The 14,871-nt window shown below is 39.8% G+C and overlaps 1 protein-coding gene across 8 annotated transcripts in view; it reads left to right on the forward strand.

Annotated features, from left to right (window-relative positions):
- Positions 1–14,871, forward strand: part of CHL1 (cell adhesion molecule L1 like) — a 157,189-nt gene that overhangs the window by 107,611 nt on the left and 34,707 nt on the right. For 7 of the 8 annotated variants that reach the window (XM_032194465.1, XM_032194459.1, XM_032194460.1 and 4 more), the window contains 6 exons: positions 2,593–2,815; positions 5,033–5,148; positions 5,310–5,514; positions 5,751–5,873; positions 6,872–7,051; positions 14,269–14,430. In XM_032194465.1, the coding sequence (XP_032050356.1) occupies positions 2,593–2,815; positions 5,033–5,148; positions 5,310–5,514; positions 5,751–5,873; positions 6,872–7,051; positions 14,269–14,430 (1,009 nt within the window). The remainder of the gene's footprint in view (positions 1–2,592; positions 2,816–5,032; positions 5,149–5,309; positions 5,515–5,750; positions 5,874–6,871; positions 7,052–14,268; positions 14,431–14,871) is intronic. The other variant, XM_032194463.1, reaches the window with a different exon arrangement.

A 14,871-nucleotide genomic window follows, 5' to 3' on the forward strand; every position in this document is an offset into this window, starting at 1 on the left:
TGCTACAATATTGGGAACAGGTTCTCTCTTCAAGCAGCAGTTCCTAGAGCAGCACGAAAGTTATCAGGATGTTGTTTTAATGCAAATACATTTTTAAAAAGAGAGAGAGAGGGATAGAAATAATGGTTCCCTTGACTTTATTTCCCCTTCTCCCTATTAATTAAAGTTAATGCTTTTAAGTAAACACTAGCAAATTCTGTAGGTAGGATCATTGATGCTACTTCAGTCGAAGGTTAAATTATTATTGACTTAAATGTTTGGGTTTCCTTCCCTAGATTCATTTTTTGTTTCAAAAGGCAACTTTTTCCAACTAAACTTTGCAGGCTGTAAGGAAATACAGAAGTGCTGTATGTACGTTGAGAAATTACCTAGAGTATGCCCCTCTTCTGTGCTTCTTGCATGCAAGGGAGTGCTTGCAATAGCCATGGTCTTACCCTGCTCTGCAGGAGGAGCAGCCAGGGCCAGGTAGAGGACCTGTTCCTTGGCCAGGCACAGTTTCTGCTCCTTGAGCCTGGAGGTTTGACAATGACTCAGATCACTTGGCCAAGAGAACATGAGTTTGAATTTCTACACCACAAGCTAAAGGAGTGCAGATACAGTTCCTGATCATGTGTCAAAGGAATCACGTAAAAGTGTTGAGGATGGTTTCCAGACTTCAATTTCTCTGACTTTTAAGCTTACAGCTTCTGTGCCAACAATTTAGAGAGATATATATTCCTCCATTTAACACAAGCTTCAACAACTGTGGAAGGACGCATATTTATTTTTTTTTTTTTTTTGTGGCTTGAATTAAACACAATTTACATGAGATTTACTTTTCAATCTGCTGCTTGCAGCAAAGAACAATAAATATTTCCCAAGTGCGAATTTGCACTTCAGGCTATAATCATGCCAAAAAGGAGATGGCCCTCTAGATCTGTTGACTTGGATTTGAAAGTGGATTTTTGCTGAATGATGTAGTCAAGGAAGACAAACCTGCTTCTTGGAGGAAAAGCAGAGTGGTGGTACTCATCACGGGTGGGTGAAGGTGCTAGGGCCAGCAGTGGGCTGAAGCCTAGGCTGAGCTGGGAAGGAACCACCATCCCTGCCAGTAATCCCAGCTCAGACATGGCAAAAGTAAAAGTGAAAATTGAGGCTAAAGAGAGAGAATGGGATGGAAAGGCTTTGTTAAATCTCGTTGAATCATTTAAATGTCATAAACAGGATATTCATTTATTTATGGTGTTTTCTGCATGCCTTCCAGAGAAAATGCTAGGCACTGAATTTCACAAAAAAAGAAAAAAAAAAATACTATTTCTGGCAGACAAAGGCTGCAAAATGATGTTAATCTGCCTACTTTGGATTAAGAGACCAGATGAGCATTAGTGACTAGCTTTTCAGCCAAGGATTTGCAGCATTAAGGGAGATCAAAATAGGAGTCAAGCAGTGCTGAAATTTTATTCCAAACAAGAAGTTATTTTTGAGTAGGAATTTTTACTTCTCCAGCTTCTCTTGCAAATCCCATTCCATGGGTTCTTTGCCGTGGAGGAGCTTCAACCCAGCACTGCCTATTAGAAAGCTGTGTGGCATACCAGCCCTTTCACCACAGTCATCCTGAAGGTCATGAATGGGAGGGTGCATGGCTTTGGTCCTTGTACCCTCAGAGCAAGTAAAAGGGAATTTTTGCACATGGCCAAGAGCTAGGTTTGCTTAACATTGTCCTGCCCCAGCTGAACAGAATTCAATGAGTTTTTGGTAAGTCAACTCGTAGGACAAATTAATACCATGGAACAACACTCATTTTTTTGGCATGCCTTGAAGAGATCTGTTCAAGTTTTATAGATGCTCTTTGCATCACCTTCAGTCCCCACATGCGAGGAGCAGCGGATGAGCTGGTCAGTGGGAAACAGTGCTCTGCTGACACTCAGTTGATGTCGTTTCATTTCAGGCTTCTGCACTTCTCTGACCAAGGTGTGCTGATCTGGCCTTTGTGTGTGGCTTGGCTACATATCAGGCGTTATATATTTGATATGTATAATGTTTCATTGAAATATTTTTAAGAGTAGTTTGTGGTGGAAAATATCCACAGATATTTCAATGGACTGGTAACCTCCCCCCAAAACACATACACATCATTTTGGGGTAGTGCATGTGACCAATTAACATTATTAATTAAAGAGGTACATTTTCAGAGGAACAAACTCAATTGGAGAATGTCTCATGACAAGCCATTGTTATATGTCTTCTAATATTTTATAAATTTGTGTTAATTAGATGAGAACCATGCTGTGACGAAGTCTTCAGCTGATCAGTAAGAACTGATAGCACAGCAGTTGCCCATTAAATGACCAGGCATAATTTCAAGCATTTGGCACGTATTTAGAACAAATCTAAATTTTAATGACCCAACTTGCTGTGCTACATAAAATTCTAAGATGAAATGCATTTTAGCTGTACTAAAAGGCACAAATAGCCTTATGCCAAAATATGCATTTTAGTTGCGCTAAAAGGCATGCAGTTTAAATCACAGAAAAAAAAAAAAAAAATCAAAGCAAAACAAAACAAATCCCAACAACTTATGGGTCTCTTTTAACATCTCCTGTTCTCCCACAGCCATTGAAGCCCACGGAGCGAAATGGGCCAGGGCTGGAGTATAAAGTCAGCTGGCGGCAGCGGGGCGTTGAGACCGATTGGAACGAGGAATTGGTGAAGAAACACTCCCTGACCCTGAGGAACACCCCCACTTTCGTGCCCTATGAGATCAAGGTCCAAGCAGTAAATAATTTAGGAACTGGTCCTGAACCAAACGTCACCACTGGATATTCAGGAGAGGATAGTAAGTAACGGGACTTTTCCCGTGAAAAATGTGCTTAGTGAGTGTGTCTTGTGATGCAAAACATTTAGACGGGGAGCGATAGATTGGGCAGCCTGCAGCCAAAATGCCTAAATACAGCTGTTGAAAGTGCTGGGCTGCCAGAGAGACAGACACTTCTTGTGCTGGGCACAGTGGACTCCAGCTCTGTGGACAGGTCCCTCATGCTTTTATTCATCTCAGTGCTGATTTAATCTGGATATTCATTTGAAGGCTGCAGTCCACAAAGAAGTCTGTGAATTACTGCAGCAGTTGTGCTGAGCTCAGGGGGGACAAACCTTTAGCTTGGGTTTCTGTCCAACAGCTTTTTGTGTCCCCCTGGTGGCACAGCCCCCTCCCAGGCCTCCCCTTGTCTCTGGAGAAATCTTCCTCCACCACAAGGCCTAGCTTCGGGCTTACTCCTGCTCCGAGCCCTCTCCATGGAGTTTCTCAGCACTGGCCCACCTCTGCTCTTGGGCTTTGCCAACTGTGCATAGTCTGGGCCAAACCAAAGCAGTTTTCTCCCCGTGCTACCCACGTTCAGATAATAGATGCCTGGGCCGCCCTAGGTCACAGCCACCACTTCTGATACTGACCCTTTCCATGTCCTCTTCGAGCTCCAATTTCATGGTGGGCCTTAATAATCATCTCCCATTGTGAGAGGTGAGCATGCAGGAGGATTTCTCTGCTAATAGAATTAATGCTGGTGTCACAAGGGCTGTGACAGCCCTTCTACAATCTGTGGGACACTGGGTAATAGCACTGCTGGGGCCATCCCAGCATTTCTGAAAGCAGCCTTTCCCCTTTGGTGTTTACTGCATGGCTACAGAAGGTATTTGGATGACTGGAAATTTACCCGTTTGCAGCAATGAAATGCCAACCTCCCTTTAAAAAGAACCTTTTTTTGTAGGATTTACGGATTTATATCACTGAGGGAGTAAACAGCCTGGTGGCCAGCTAGTGTGGGGTGCCAAGCTTCCCTGATCCCAAATACAAATGGTTATTGCATTTGCAAACGCTTAGTGGCAGAGGCTGGGAACAGTTGGCAGGGGTGTCAGCAAGAGCTCTGCCTTTCAGATCTGCCAATTAATCTTATTAAAGGCAGACAGTTTTCATCCTATGCAGAATCTGAAATCTTTCATCCGTTTTCCCCAAAATGAAATAAACTGACAGACTGAATAGCCTTTGGAAAGTCTACAGTGTCTTACCCTAAGACCAGCATGTGTTTTTTGCTCAGTGAGATGCCCAGACTGCCACGAGCTACGTTTATCAGCCAGCTCCTGCAGCCAGCACTCCCACTGGCGTGGTCACTGGGGGTGCTGCAGCCACCTCCTCTTGCTGCAGCTTCTGCAGCAGCTGTGATGAGGTAGCACCATCCATCCTAAGTGACATCAAATGGTCAAAAAGCTCCAGGTTGATTTTAAAACCTACTGAGTGAATCCTGGTGTTTCACCAGCATCAGGCTTTAGCACTGGGGTGGCCTTGGGCTGGAGGGCAGCCTCTGCCCAGCCAGAGGTGGGCACTGGGGAGTGCTGTAGAAGTTTCCTCTCCCCCATTTGCTGGATCACAGAAGAGGTGGAGGACAGTGAGAATAAGGACACCACAGCATGTTTGTTTGCTTTATGTGTCTAGGGTGGATCTAATTTAACATCTGCTTCTATCTTCCGTACTATTCAGTTGTCAGTGGATCAAGGCCTCTTTTGTGTTTTTTGTTTGTTTGTTTCTTTCTTTTTCTTTTTTTTATTCCTTTTCTTTTAGGCTCTATAATAGCTCTCTCTGTTGTGCAGTGATTAAAATCCTACCGTTAAATGAGTTTAGCTATAAAATGAAATTGATTGGGAAAAAAAAAAAAAAAAAAAAACTTTATGATTGCCTTTTTGAATGCTGTGTTAATCATTTTTTTATTCTTCTCACTACTGTAAGCATTACTTGAAACAGGAAATCATAAATACGGGTGTAGAAATTCATATGTCCCAGTGCACCTGTATTCCAGCCCTCAGCAGAAAGCTCTGATACCGCAAAATAATGTTTATTGGCCTGTTTCACCCACTGGATGCAGGTGGAATGACTTTTTTCTTGCCTGCAGGAAGACTGCATGAGCTGGCACAGCTTGAGCTGGAAAGCCAAGCCCTGTAGCATACAAATGGTGTGAAACTGAGCTCCCGTAAGCATCTTTAATATGCATCGCTCCTGTTTTTACAGCTCCAGATGCTGCTCCTTCCGGCGTCTCAGTGGATATCGTCAACAGCACACTGGTCAAAGTCTTCTGGTTTGGAATACCAAGGGACAGAGTTCGTGGACATTTAAAAGGCTATAAGGTTATGAATTTCTCGTTAATTGCATGCAGTTTAACAAACTATTAAATGAATCCTTTGTCAATGATAGATCACAATCTCATTTCTGGGAAGATGAGAGAAATCAATATAGTGTTCAGCCCCATCAAAGGTAATTTGTTATAGAAATGCCAATCTCAATGCAGGTCAGTTGGTGGAAAACAAAAAGCATGCTGGATGGGAAAAGACATCACCCAGAGAAACACCACCTAACATTTGTAGGAGACAGAAATTATGGGATGATTCCTGGTCTGGAGCCCTTCAGTGAATTCCGCTTGACTGTTCTGGCTTACAACTCCAAGGGCGATGGACCGGAAAGCTCTCCTGTGGTGTTTGAAACTCCAGAAGGAGGTAAGAAGAAGCGGGATGGAAGGGAATAAATTTAAATTGTCCATGTAACAAAACAACTTGATTTCATAAATTAAAGTGGTTGTAAAATCGCCAATGGTCATAACACTGTTCACTAGAAAGGGGAACTGTAGGTTGGGGAACTTCAGGTATTGAGCTAAACTATATCCTCATTTAACAAGTGCATATAGAGACAGACTTGTGCAGTGCTTTCTGTGAACTAATCCCTGTATCTTCAGTCCCTGAACAACCCCGTTTTCTGAAAATCCTGAACTTTGACAAGGACTCTGTCACACTGTCCTGGGGACTTCCCAAGAAGGCCAACGGCCACCTTACCGGCTACATTTTACAGTACCAGATAAGTATGTGCTTGTTTTGCTTTGACTTTAGAATTTAAACACTATTAGTTTATAAAAAAAAAAAAAGGGGGGGGGGGGAGGAGGGGGAGAGAGGGAGAAGTAGGGAGTATTGTATGTGCAGAAGGCTGATGAGAAAGCCTGTTTCCAGCATCTGTATAACAGCCACAGCATCTGAGCAGCTTGTTTCGAGTTGTGATGTGCACACTGCCTGCTAGAGGGCAGGGCAAGGTCATTTTCCAGAGCAAAAAGTTTTCTGTGTGTTTTACTGATACAAGTAAACTCACATTGCTGCCATACATTATTCCACATTTTGCTAGCTATTTCAGTTGTTTCATATTTATAAATTATACCTAATATAGTAGTTAAGAAAATCAATAAATTGTAGGTACTTTTTACTGAATTTAAATTTGTTCAACACAAAACACTTTGTAGTGAGAACACTTCGGCTGTGTTCGTTAGGATTTTCACATCTTGTCTGTAGGTACCTCCTCCCTGCTCGGTAGCAGAAATGCAGGTAATTGCCTCTTGAGTCATGTTATTGAGTAACATCTGAAGTCCTGAGTGTACAGAAGACTTGCTTTCAGACCAACTATTAAGGTAGTTTGGGAGCTACGGCCCCTCCTGCTGCTGCTGCCAGCTGCAATGAGGCACAACAACCACCGTTAACTTGCTGGTGAAAGTCTGCAGATGTTTGGAAGCAAAGTGAAAAGCAATTCATATATAATTAATGTTCTAAGAGACAGTAATTCTTCCCTCCCACTCAGTGTATGCATATCTAGAATCAGGGAGCTTTTTAAGATCAGTGATAGCTCACCGAGCAGCTGGGAGGTTGGCATGGGCAGGAGAGATCCCATCTTGGTGCTCAGCAGGAGGGTGCAGTGTGCTCGTCCAGGCTTCACCCCTGCAACGGGACACAGCATGCCTCCCTAGCAGGAGCACCCTTGGCACTGTGAGTCTTTGCAGGCTTTGGCTGCCAGATCTGACCTCACTTTCTCTTTCAGTAAATGAAACTCATGAAATCGGGCCTCTGAGTGACATCAGTGTGGCGAACCGGTCCACGCTCAGCTGGAGGCTCTCGGGCCTCAGCGCCAGCACCAAGTACAAGTTCTATGTCAAGGCCTGCACAGCCAAGGGCTGCGGGAATCCGGTCACGGAAGAAGGACTAACAATGGCTCAAGGGAGTAAGTTAATGGGCAATATGTTTTCATGTGAAGAAGCTTTAACAATAACGGAAAAAAAAATACTGAGAATATTCCAGGCTTGACATTTTCTTTGGAATTAGAGGAAATAAGTTTGTTTTTCTGGCCATAAGAACAACCAATGATGTTTTTAATACAGCCATGCAGCTCTTCAGAAAAGTTGAGCTTATCTGCTCTATTTCCCATACAGTACGGTGTTTCTGTCCCTTCTGATTAGCTCTGTAAGCTATACTAGGATCAGTCTATTGCATTTAGTTGTGAACAGAAAATTGAAGATCTAAATCTGTCCTCAGCAATATTATAAAAACAAATTCTGTGCTTGTGTGAAAATGGGGGACTCCCAAGAGTACTAGGGATGTGACATGGAAAATCCATATGAATGTAAATATGACTGTAGGGTATTTAATCCTTTTTTTATATATATTATTTTATTGGAGACTGGAAGTAAACATTTTTATGCCACTTATAGCATACCCTAAAACATTGGCAATCGGCAATTTTAAGGAAAATCTACAAGCACTGTATTATAGCTCATTTTTTTCATACAGATGAAATGAAATAAAATATACTGTACTCAGCAAGTCTAAAAACTCTACAATACCAAAGAACAAGTCCTTTCTATTAATAAGAAACCATTGCTGTGCAATTACCGTGGGGAAGGAGAATGTGATAAGCAAAAGAGTCCTGGCTTCATCATTTTTATCAATGATAACAGTCTGGAACAATGTTGATATAAAATAGAAAAATGGTCCTTGTTGCACGATATCCTATCAGACTTCCAAGCTGCAAAATCTCCTTGTTGACTGGAACTGTAGAAAAGAAACAAGTACAAAGTACTTTAACTTATGAGGTCCCAGATTAGGATCCAGTCATTAAATAGTAGCTGCTTTCTACACTGGTGGAACAAAAATTCTGTTTTGTTCCATTTTTTTTATCCACTTTTGGCTGAATTTAGGCTACCCTAAATGTTTCTCTGCTCCATTTCTAGTTACAGAATGCACACCTCTCTAAACAGATGCATAAACTGAAGGAGAAATGTCCTGCCTGACCTCAGCTGCTGGAGCAGGAAAAGCCCCAGGGCTTTTCCCCATCTCACACAGGCATTTCCTCCCCTCTGCAGTGGTTTCCCCTTCCACCTGCAGTCCCACAGATATTATTACAAGGAAATTGCCCTGCCCAGGCTGGAGCACTGTGTACAAATCTGGGCCAGGGTTTCCCTACTTGTTTCTGTGAGACTTGTGTGGAAAATCGTCCCAGGGAATGTCCAAGTCCCAAATTACATCATTGTATTTCTCTGTAGATTTTACAGACTTTGTCCTTAAAAACTCCTGTTTTGGTGATATATCCCCTTTGCCTTTGTTGCAAGGTTTTCTAGTCATCCCTTCCCTCTTACAGAAGCTGTGCTTAGTAGGCTGCCTGTACCATACTGTTCACTTTAGGTGAGGCACTGCATCCTTGCAGACTGTTTGGTACCTCCTTGCTGTACAAGTCAGCTCCTTCCCCAATGTGCAATGTCCTTGCTGTACAAGTCAGCTCTTCCCTGAAGACTCCAGATGTGCTGTAATATACAAGGTGGTAGGAATTAGAAGCAGCATGGTTTAACATTCTTCAGTAAAAAAAAGTAAAAGATTCTTTTTATTTTTTTTTTTTTTTCCCATGCTAAAAATACATAATTTTACTTTCTTAGGTACCTCTTCTGGCCTTCATTGGGCAGTCAGAATGATGTGTTTTGGCAACTTGAAAGTCTGTTATTTCTTTAAGTAACCTTGTCAGATTTCTGACATCCCTGTATGACATGTTTAAAATGATAATAACAGTGCCATTCATTTTGCTCTCATTCTTTTCTTTCCTAAGACTTTGTTTTGGCAAAAGCAACAACTGCTTCTTGTGGAACACATGTAGAATAGAGTAGCAAAAGCTGCAAGGGTCCAGTTCTGTGATGAATGTGTGCCCCTTGCACAAATTTGCTCGTTCTCAAGCCACCTTAAGTTAGGACACTGCATCTGTCACTGAAATGCCATTAGAGTTTTGTGTCATTATTTGCTGGGTAAATTGTTTGGACATTTTTCAACTAAATGTGATAGGTTAAAAAAAAAAAAACACTTTTCAGTGACCTTCTTGGGTTTTTAGACTGTGATATGGGAAGCAAGGTGATTGCTCAAAATTAAACCAATCTCTCTCTTTGAAAAAATGGAACGATTTCAGAAGTCAAAGTTCATCACTTAAAATGACCCACATAAATGACAGATATAAAATGTGGTGCCCTCTGAAATGAAACTCCATGACAGAGGACTCCAGGCTGCTTTGGGTTTTGATTCAGTGATTCCATATCCAGTACATCCCGCTTTTGGTAATGAAAACATAAAGTTCTCATTGTTCATTTTAAGACTCTGAATAGCTTCCACTGCTGCGGTATGGCCTGTGCAGGCTGTGCCAGGGGTATTGAAGAATTTCACAATGCATTCTGCCAGGAAAGTGGAGATGTCAAAGTAGGAGCAATGGAATCATTCACATTTTATCATTGATATACTTGATCTGCAACACTTCTATCGCTCTCATTTTTTTTCTTTCTTTTTTTTTTTTTTTTTTTTTATGAACATATGTGAGTATGCATGCATCACCACTAAAAAAAAAAAGTCTGAGTGGGGAAAATTATTGTGCTCTAAATAATAATTTTGCAAGTGTGTAATTTCTATGCAAACTGTTTCCTGACAGTGACAGCAAGAATGACTGAATTTAGTTTAAAAAAAAAATAAATAAAAAAAATTGCCAATTAAATAATTATAAATCCCTGTGCAGATAAATGGGTAAATTCTACTGTCTGTCTACAGTCGCAGCATCTTCTTCTGTGAATGAACCTTTCAGATTCTCTCTCTTGTTTATCAGGAGTTACACGTCCCTTTGGTTAATAACTCTTTACGAAAAGGTCAGGGAGTGGGTGCGATAGGGAAATAAAAACTTCTGCTCACATCTCTCTTCCTTCATTCCTGGATGGAACAGTGCAGCTCTGCAGCCTGCACATGCCTGGCAGCAGAGGCAGAGCCCCCTAAACCACAGTGCTGCCTCTGTCAGAAGATGCTGTCTCCCTGTAATTATTTAATGGGGGAAAGCCGCAGTTTAATATTTGTCTCTAGGTTAAATGTAGACCCACCAGAATTAGTGAGAAATAGAAGTAAGCCATAGAAAAACTTTCATTTATAGCATCCTTGTTGCATAACCAAACACCATGTGCATTGGCAGCTAATGCAAACTCCCTTAACTGAAATACCACTTTCCTATGAAATATCTTAAACTTATTTAAAAATTACTCACACATGAAATGTTATAATACAACCAAAGGTCTTTATCTATTTTTGACAAAATACTGTGGGCAATCATGAAGAACCTGGGCAAAGGGGTATTTGCATTGTACTGCAAAATAAATAATAGTTTAATTTTTGTGGACTTATCTTGGTTTCATTCCAAAGATGAAGGTATTCTGTCTTTAGAAAATGTTTTATCTCTAATTTTTCATTTTCAGTCAGTATTTCTTAAATGACCTACAAACTAATTAATTTTCCCCTTGAAAATGTTGATTTCCCAATGATCACTACCTCTCAGAAGTATAACACAAAATAATGTTCTTACGTATATGAAAAAAAAATCATTTAATATAACAGTCCTTTTTCTTTTTCTTTTTCTTTTTTTTTTTTTTTTTTTTTTTTTTTTTTTAACACAAAGCTTCCTTTTATCTAGAGCTACCAGTGTTTCTGAAGGATTACTAAATATGCATTACATGTTGACAATGATTACTGTGTGTCCAAAATTGCAAGCTTTAATGAAAATTTCATCCAGAGGAAGCTGCACAACTGTGGCTTTATTTTGCAGAGAAGCCACGGAATGGAAGTTCACCAGTTTCATTTTATATCAATGGCAATTGGTACTTAACTCCCCCAGGGTTTTTAAAATCTTAACAAGAAGTACTAAACTTCAGCACACATTGTAAGATGAGGAAAGCAACTATTTGTAACAAAACATGGTTTTAGTTCTCTTTTGCCACCAGCACAGCTAAAGAGGAAAAATGTAACTGATTTAGCCATGTGTAACCACTGGCGTTGTTACCACCAAAGCCCCAGATCCTGGGAGAAAACATACCCTGTTTTGTCACAATGAAGAGAACTCGAACTTTTGCTCACAAGTTTCCTTTTCTACCATTTGTGCCTCACTGTTCTGCTGCCTCTGCTGCAGCTGGGGCACCTGCTGCACAGGGAGGAGGAGGGTGTGATATGTCACTACTTCAAAACCCTCTCACTGTGAGCTTGATGTCTAATATGCCTAAAAATAAACATATGAAATATAATATGCTAAATATATCAGTCTCTGAGTACTTTAAGCAAATTTGCAGTTAACTTTATGCCTTGGCTATGTATTATGCCTTCCTTTCTTCTCTGTTAGCAGCCTTCCTCAGTGCAGCCAGTGCAAAAGAGACGCAGCAAGAGATGAAACAAACTATAACCTTTCTTCTTGTCTGAGCTCAGATCTCTCCTACAAACAGTTGATTGCTAGCTCAGTAACCTCACGTATAAATTCTTCTCAATAAATTTTTCACACAGCAGGTTTGCTAATCTACAGTTTAAAATATTCCCAATTTAGCATGAATTACTTCCTGTACTAAAAAAGCACAGAAGATGAAGGATACTTGTGGTGCGTATTTATACACTTTTAATAGCCAGGCAGTAGGGAAAAACTAATGAAAGTTCATCTTCCCATTTATTGCAGCAGATGTATTTAGAAAGGTATGGTTATAAATTAGGATGTTGCCCACAATTAGTATTTAGCTGTTAGACTGCCAGCTTTTTTAGTTAAGCATGTTTTATAACGGGTGTGCTAACTTTTGGAGAACTAGCAGACTTGTAAGTCTTTGGGGGCAGTTTATATTGTTTTTCCCTTTATACCATAAGCTTCTATAAAAAAAAAAAAAAAAAAAAGTGTGTTCTGTTGCTCTCATAAATCTCAAAGCCCAGTAGGAATATTGTAAAATTGCAGTTCAGTGTTTAATGTTCATGCAAGTCCCATGGTATGGTTGATAAATAGTGGGGGAGGATGAGAAGTGCTGGTGATATGCCTTTATTATTAATGCTTCTCCCCTATTGTAGATTAAAAACCTAACCCAACTGCTTTCAATTTTCTGAAGCTAATTTCTGCAGCTCACTGACCTTTCTGTGTGTTGAGCATTTCCTTATTTTTCAGGGTGGTACACTGTTTGTTTTTTTTTTTTTTTTTTTTTTTTTTTTCCTATTCCAACTACCACACATGTCCCAATTAGCAATGCTTTCTCTTCTTTAGGTGCCAAATTGATTGTTTAACACAGACCAGAAAGAAAGCGTGTGAGGAAAAAAAAAAAAAAAAAAAAAATCATGTAATTGCTTATCACTGGACAGTCTTAAGGACATCCCCATTTCCCCGGAGAGGGAGGGGAACAAATAGGCGGGATATGTGGACTTATGAGAGTGGTGTAACAAAATGCCCATGAATCACAGCTGTGGTATACCATTGAGCTCTAGGTTGAACATTTTGCTTCCTAGGAATTCAGTGACCCCAAGGAGACCTATGCTGTTTGCAGATTGGAATATGTGATTATCATTTCTGCTTGGCATGCATATGTGTTACATGGTGTGTAATGCACAATGGGTTTTAAGTTCACATCAATTCTTATTACTTTATGGATACTGTTTACATTAAATGTATTTTTGTGATGTCTTGATTTTAGAACATGGAATTAAAATGTACCTGTGGTATCCTGTTGCTTAATTTGTAGTTTGATTAAAACTTATGTCCGAATTTCATATACTTCACTTAGCAAAAACTACCAGTTGATGGATTAATTTATGCTAATTTGCTGTGCTTCACTATCAGCAGTTTTTCAGCTGTATGTGTTCCCTGTGGGTTCCAATGGTCTACTAATTTAACTGCTTATTGCAATACATGTACACTTGTCTTGGAAAACTTCTTGAACTGCTTCTTTGATTGTGCTTACATTGGTCTTAATCTTATTTTATTTTATTTTTTTCTTCAGCTGTCAACTAAGCCCTAATCTCTCAAAGCTTCTTGCTTTGCTTGTTTTCTAGCTTAAGTATTAATGAGCATCATTATACTTTCAGTGCTAATTGGTCAAGTAGTTTCCAAATTATACCGTGGGCTCAATCCTTAACTTAAAAGACTTCGAAAGGATGGCCAGATAAATCACGTAAATTAGGCAACTGAATGCAATTAAAGAGCTATCCTTACTAGTGGTAGCTTCCAAATTTTGTTTTCTAAAATTGAGGGTGAGCACACATGTTGTGCCCATTGGTTAACTACAGAGATTCCCCATGTGAACACACAAGTCCAAATGTGCCTGGCTGAATTGACTGTTTGCGGTGTTCACACAGTGAGTGCTCATGTTCAGAGAAGTCCTCTTTCTGTTACCCACAAATGATATTTTTAAAAGGTATGTTTAATACTCTGTGATCTTAATGCAGACTAAAGTTACAGTAGGCCTTTTGCAAGTAAAGAGGCTCTAAAATGAGACCTATTGGAAATTCCCTTTTACCTCTTAATCAAATATTAAACTCATCAAGAACATTTAAATACCTAAATGTTGATTTAAAAGAAAGCTTCCATTGTATCTAAAACAGTGCATTGTGGGCATTGTGGACTTTAAAAGGACATGGAAAATCACTGTCAGGGGAGAAATGAATTACAAATCCCAATGTTAATTTTTTTTATGAGACATATAAGAATCCATTTCCAGATAACAAGCTGTCTGTGCTTCCCTGCTGAGTTCCGTTCAATGGGAGAAGCATCAAACCCCAGATTATCTATACGAAGCAGCCCATTTTTCAAGTTGTAATTTTTTAAGCACGCATTAGTTAAAGCAGATCCATAATCCCCCATCAATATTAACTTTCATCCTGGGAAATGTACAAAACCCTTCATAAACATCAGGATTATTTCAGTCTGCTGTTTGTTTTATCTGATAGAATATTAAAAATCAAATAGGGAGAATGTTTTTTTAGTTTATTCTCTGTTTTTGAAAATCAGATTATCTGATGATAAACGTTAAAAATCCTCATGTGTCATATTTGTGTTACTTGCATTATTTATAACTATGTATTTCACGGGCCTTTTGTTTAATGAGTTCAATTAATCAATATGACTTGAATATGTACATTCCATAGGTAAAGGGATCGGCAAGATTTCAGAAGCAGTAAACCCCACCCAAAAGTTTCACCCCATTGAGGCACTTGAGCCTGGAACTGAATATACAGTTCGTCTAGTGACTAAGAATTGGGTTGATAACAATAGCATTTTTGAAGATGTAATTGAGACAAGGGGGAGAGGTGAGAAATGAAACCCTTCAAGGTGACAAAGATTTCTTTTGAATGTCAGTAAATGTTGACGTTTCATGTGACATTGTGCAGTGGAAGTGTACCAAAGACATTATTGCATCGTTATGTCCTGTGGTTTTAAAGTTGACTCTTGCAATTGAGTCCCATAGGAGTGTAAACAAGTCTGTGCTTTAACTGAAGCACAAGGGCCTGGAACAATTACAAACCCTTACAAAACATAGCTTTACCTCCTATGTGATATTGAAAGGGTATTGCTGTGATATAACCCATTTTAAATGTGCCAGTCCAGTGCTTTGCATGCATCAGGTGCACTTTTAACTCTGTTTCTTTCACAAAACTGCTTTTGCATGAGAGGCTTAACAATTCTCTGTTCAGCTTTCCTATTTGGCATTAATCCTTTGAGTCAAATACTCTCTCACAATTACCTTCCCA

Source organism: Aythya fuligula, chromosome 10 (genome assembly GCF_009819795.1).
Source record: "Aythya fuligula isolate bAytFul2 chromosome 10, bAytFul2.pri, whole genome shotgun sequence".
Lineage (NCBI taxonomy): Eukaryota > Metazoa > Chordata > Aves > Anseriformes > Anatidae > Aythya > Aythya fuligula.